The sequence below is a fragment of the Saccostrea echinata genome, unplaced genomic scaffold, assembly GCF_033153115.1.
Source record: "Saccostrea echinata isolate AGI-Se365-2 ecotype Australia unplaced genomic scaffold, CSIRO_AGI_Sech_v1 ptg000002l, whole genome shotgun sequence".
Classification (NCBI taxonomy): Eukaryota; Metazoa; Mollusca; class Bivalvia; order Ostreida; family Ostreidae; genus Saccostrea; species Saccostrea echinata.
Window position 1 is genome coordinate 10,171,677 of NW_026889751.1, and position 4,808 is coordinate 10,176,484.

Genomic DNA, 4,808 nt, shown 5'->3' on the forward strand with positions numbered 1-4,808 from the left:
CCTCTGATGCTTTTAGAGGTTCGTGTTTGCTCTGCTCCCGATTTGAATCGTTTCAATGGGCTTCTGAGCTTGATTAATGTTATTTAACTTATGCAGCAATATACTTTCATCACCTGCATACGGCTTTATATCTCTCAGTTGATTCGATGCGCAAGAGCATGTTCTACGTATGAACAATTTCTAAAACGAGGTAAGTTATTGACAAACAAGTTGATGAAACAAGAATATCAGCAGTCTCGTTTAATGTCGTCATTTCGTAAGTTCTATTTGCTATTTACCTCTTCACGATAAATGCGGTAATCTCCTTTGCAGTGGAAATTAACATTTGGCGAAGTTTTTGTTGGTAGATAATTAGATGACTTTTACTAAACAATTGATGTTAAGTCATATTTCACCAAACTACATCAATTTGCCTTGCAAAAGAGTAGTACCGCAGTTATCGTGAATCAATCTATGGGACTATTGAATTCAGAGTCAAGTTCATTTGGACACAGAAATAAAAAGAAGTTTAATCATGAATTATCTTTTGTTTGCAAAGATCTGGTGCATGTTCAATATATAAATCAGTCAGTGGTTTGAGTGACCCCTACGGAAGGTATTTGTCTATAAGCTATGGGACTACGCCCTGCGGCATTTATGCTTTATAAATTTACCACATTTTCTTTCGCTTTTTAAGAAGACATTGAGTGAGAAGATTTTAATAATTAGAAAGAGATAATATTTTCAATCGTCCGTCAGATTACTTAAAAATATTGTCAGGCGTTTCCATGGTATGGTATGTTTAGAAAGGAATTTTATAGCTTTATGTGAAAAACAAAAAAAAAAAAAAAAAAAAAAGATAGCGAAAGTTAATTATTATGTGAAGTCGGTCAAAGTCATACTAAAATATACAAATGAAACTTGTTTTGATTCATTTAAAGCTGGGAGATGATGAGAGAAAACAAAATTGGAATACATCTACGTAAAATATACATCTTTGTCTCATGCACTATTTGCTACTTTGTTTGTTTACTAGTGGTTGTGAAACAACGATCAACACAAAGTAAATCAGGCCGATGTAAGATGTAAAGATGTGCGATAATGGTGATGACACACCTGATTTCAAGAATGGCAAAGAGTTTCTAGCATATATCAAGGGTAATCTAAGAGAAGAAATTGTAAGTACACAATAATTCTTAGTACACTGTTTACTACCTTTACTGGGAAGAGCAATCGGTTCGAGAAGGTTCTTAAAACTATTGCCGGCAGAGGTGAATCCAGCATGTATTCCTTAGGAGAGAAGATGGTTTAATGGAGAGGATGGTCAATGGTGTAAAAATTAAATCCATCCCCCCTCTCGTTCTTTACTCTTGAATACCTAGAAGGAACTGCTGTTGGTTCTCTATAAAAAAAATTATGAAATTCTTATTCCCTGGGTTTATGATTTTAAGCCCAGCTGAATTACGTGTATTGATAATACACGTTTGGAAGTCTTCTCTACTTTACTCCAGGACATTTGAAAGCAAATTAAAGCCCATTGCTAAATTGTGTCCGATGAACATTTAGCAAACAAAGCTACAAAATCTTTATTTAACAGTGAAGTTAATGTTCCAGAGTAGAGATAAGTTGATCATTTACTTATCATATTCATATATCTTTGAAAAATCTTCAATCCTGGACATTAAGCAAGGAAAGTTACTAGCCTTTTGCCATATTTTAAAGTTTTTTAATCACCTTCAAACTTCACCCTGGGTCATTAACTTCACTATGAAGTAAAGATTTTGTACATGTAGCTTTGCTTGCTAAATGTTCATCAGTGAACCCAGGGGACACAAATGAACACAATGGACTCAAGTGGAGCTAAGTTGACTATGAAATAAAAATGCATTATATCTTTATAAGTTCTTCAATACTTCTGAGTGTCTATAGAACAAACTTCGTGCAACATGACCACGATCAAAGATCTAACAAGTCACAACTCTGAGTTTGGTCCGAATTCCGATTGAGTTACTTTGCTCATGTCTGAAATAAAAATACATGATACTTAGAAGACCTATGGACCTCTTGTTTAAATTACACAAGTTTAAATTTTAGTATATAGTCAGCATAAAATAATATGCTGTTTCACTCTCATAATCCTTCTTTTTCAGCATTTTAGTCCGAAAAGGGGAGACGCACTTCGGGCGAAATTTAGGCATGCTCAGAAAATTGGAAAGATTCAAGTAAGTGGGTATATTAGAGGCAAACCAAAAAAACCCAGGATTATTTTCATCAGAAAAAAACCGAACGTGTAAAACCATTTTATTCGTAAAAAAATCAAAGAAACACCCCTTTGCCCAGTATAGAATGTCAGATAAAAGAGATATTGAATATGCAGTGCACAAATTCTTTTTAACCTACATCTAGGAAGACGAGGAATGGAAAATAGCACAAGATGATTGGAGATGGGGGATTTTGGATATTTGCTCAAACAAAAGTATTCAAGTATGTACATTTACTTAAGTATTGAATGCTTTATGATATTGGTAATCACAGAGAAGAGTATTAGTGTATACAGATTGAACACAGGAAGCCAACTTTCCTTCGAATGCCATAAATCTTGTCATCTTTGCAAATTTTTGCAAGGATGAGAAAATCGCGAAGGATTGCTGCACTAAACAAGAATTTCAATTCTGTATCTTGAAAACATGTCTTTATAGGTATACATCAGAATTAAAGCTAAACAAAATCGAAAATATTTTCATATTCTTGGAGGAAAGTAGCAGCAAAGTTAAGTTGATTTTCAGTTAAGAACTATGAATTTGTGTGAGTTAGAATACCGTATAGTGAAAAATTATATAAAGTTACATGTATTTACTTTCCTATTTACCACTTTTTATTTTTAAAAATTACTCTTAATGTCTGTTTCCGCAAGTAATGATCATTATGAATGACTTTTGCGCTTCATTTACTAGTATGCCATCATAAATGCAAGAATTTTATAAGCAGTTTATTATAAAAGTACTCCAATTTAAGCCAAAAATTTTGCAAATAAGTAGGTTAGGGATTACTAAAATTCAAACAATTAATGTTAGGAAAACAATACTTTTTAATACGTTATGCATTTCATACAATGCTGTTTTTGTAGTGCGCTTGGATCACTTTCTTTATTACCTTAATAAGTAAACCATATTGCTGGACTGCACAGGTACCCTCTCTTTCAACTTTAAGTTCTTCCTTCAAGTTCTCTAAATTTCATTACAATTCACTACTTTGCATTAATTCACTACTTTGCATTAAATTCGCCTATGCATGCTAATTATCTGATGACTGAAATCTGTTTTTATAGAGTACTGGAACTCTACACATCCGAAGTGCAGGCCGCATAGACGGGGGAATTAAGAAAATAAAGGTAAATATGATTGAACTTAATTTAAAATCATGAATGAAACTTCACATGTCATCAAATACTAGTATACTGTATTATTCTTCACATTTTTAACTACATCTAAATCAATCCGGGAATCTGTTGTAATCCTGAAGCAGTGTTAAAGTGTTATTCCTCTCTTGGTGACTCATCCCTGGACCTGGGCTCTATATCCAAGTACTGTTCATGGAGCTTGAGCCTTTAAATTATTACCACATGGAGCTATAAATAATTTTTAAGTAACTTAATTAATTTCTACTGTGTAATAAAAAAAAAATCAATTTAGTTTCTTCAGTTACTGAATACTAGTACATGTTCCTTTGATATGATAAAAATTCCCAGATTTATTTTAATCAAAGTAACAATAAATCATAAATGTTTTTAACGAAAAAACACTTAAAGGCAAATTTAATACAACGTGTGTTACTTAACGGATCACTAAATACACTTGTAAGATTTCCAGGATTCCATAGTTATAGTCCATACACATTTCCCTTTTGCTTTACCCTTTGCACTTTGAGATATGAGCTTGAGTTAAGATCGTCAAATTTTAACTTACATGAAACAACATTTGAGTCCATTTCAATCCAAAATTCCAGACTTACACTATAGGACCTGAACATCATTTTGTGACAGACAGACAATCATGCCAAAATAAATGTCTACTCCCATAAGGAGAGACATAATAAATTACCAACTTTGATTAAATATTCAAAATTTCAGAAGAAAGGGGGGAAAGAGAAGAGGAAGAAAATAAGTGCAGGGAAAAAGAATAAAGGAAAGAAAGAAAAAGTAATGAAAAAGCAGAAAATATTTGAAGGAGAGGAGGGGTATAAAGAAGACAAACAGATCCCAGAACTTGGAGGGGTAAATATTTGAAAATGAAAGCTGTCGATGTTTGAGAGAAGCTTTTCCTCTGTAAATATTATTGGAAGGTAATCTTTTGTATTACTTTATTTTAGAGGACGATGAGAATGAGGCAGTTTTTCACGTGTCTGTGTTGTTGCTAAAGACTGCCATTGGACATATATACATGTACCGATGGATTCACTCACACAGAGCTTTGTATGCAATGTTTCCTCATGTAATTAAGAACTAGTTTTATAGAAAACGTCAGTTTTGTATGTTTTGGAGTGCAGATCCATTTTTGTTCTCTATCTGATGTCAACACAATCTATAAAAGCACCAAATCGTTGGCATTGAATTTGCTGATGAAAATGAACTACCAAGATAAGAGCATATAGAGAACACGAGTCCTATTTTTACGTATAAACCTTTAAGTAATTTTCTTAAGCAATTCAATTTTTTTAAAACCAGTTAGGGAACACTCAAGCTGTTTAATCCATTATTGTGATTGCTGGAATTTATTCTGTTTCTTTCTTTCTGTCCGTATACCCCCGAAGAAAGAGACAAATTGGAATGA

At 32.9% G+C, this 4,808-nt stretch overlaps 1 protein-coding gene across 1 annotated transcript; it reads left to right on the forward strand.

The window, feature by feature from the left end:
- Positions 1-1,056: 1,056 nt before the first annotated feature.
- LOC133200201 (uncharacterized) lies at positions 1,057-4,501 on the forward strand. Its single transcript, XM_061336008.1, has 6 exons — positions 1,057-1,157; positions 2,130-2,201; positions 2,386-2,463; positions 3,308-3,370; positions 4,109-4,252; positions 4,348-4,501. Exons 1-6 carry the CDS (start codon positions 1,071-1,073, stop codon positions 4,393-4,395), a joined length of 492 nt encoding a protein of 163 aa, XP_061191992.1. The 5' UTR covers positions 1,057-1,070; the 3' UTR covers positions 4,396-4,501.
- The last annotated feature ends 307 nt before the right edge of the window (positions 4,502-4,808 follow it).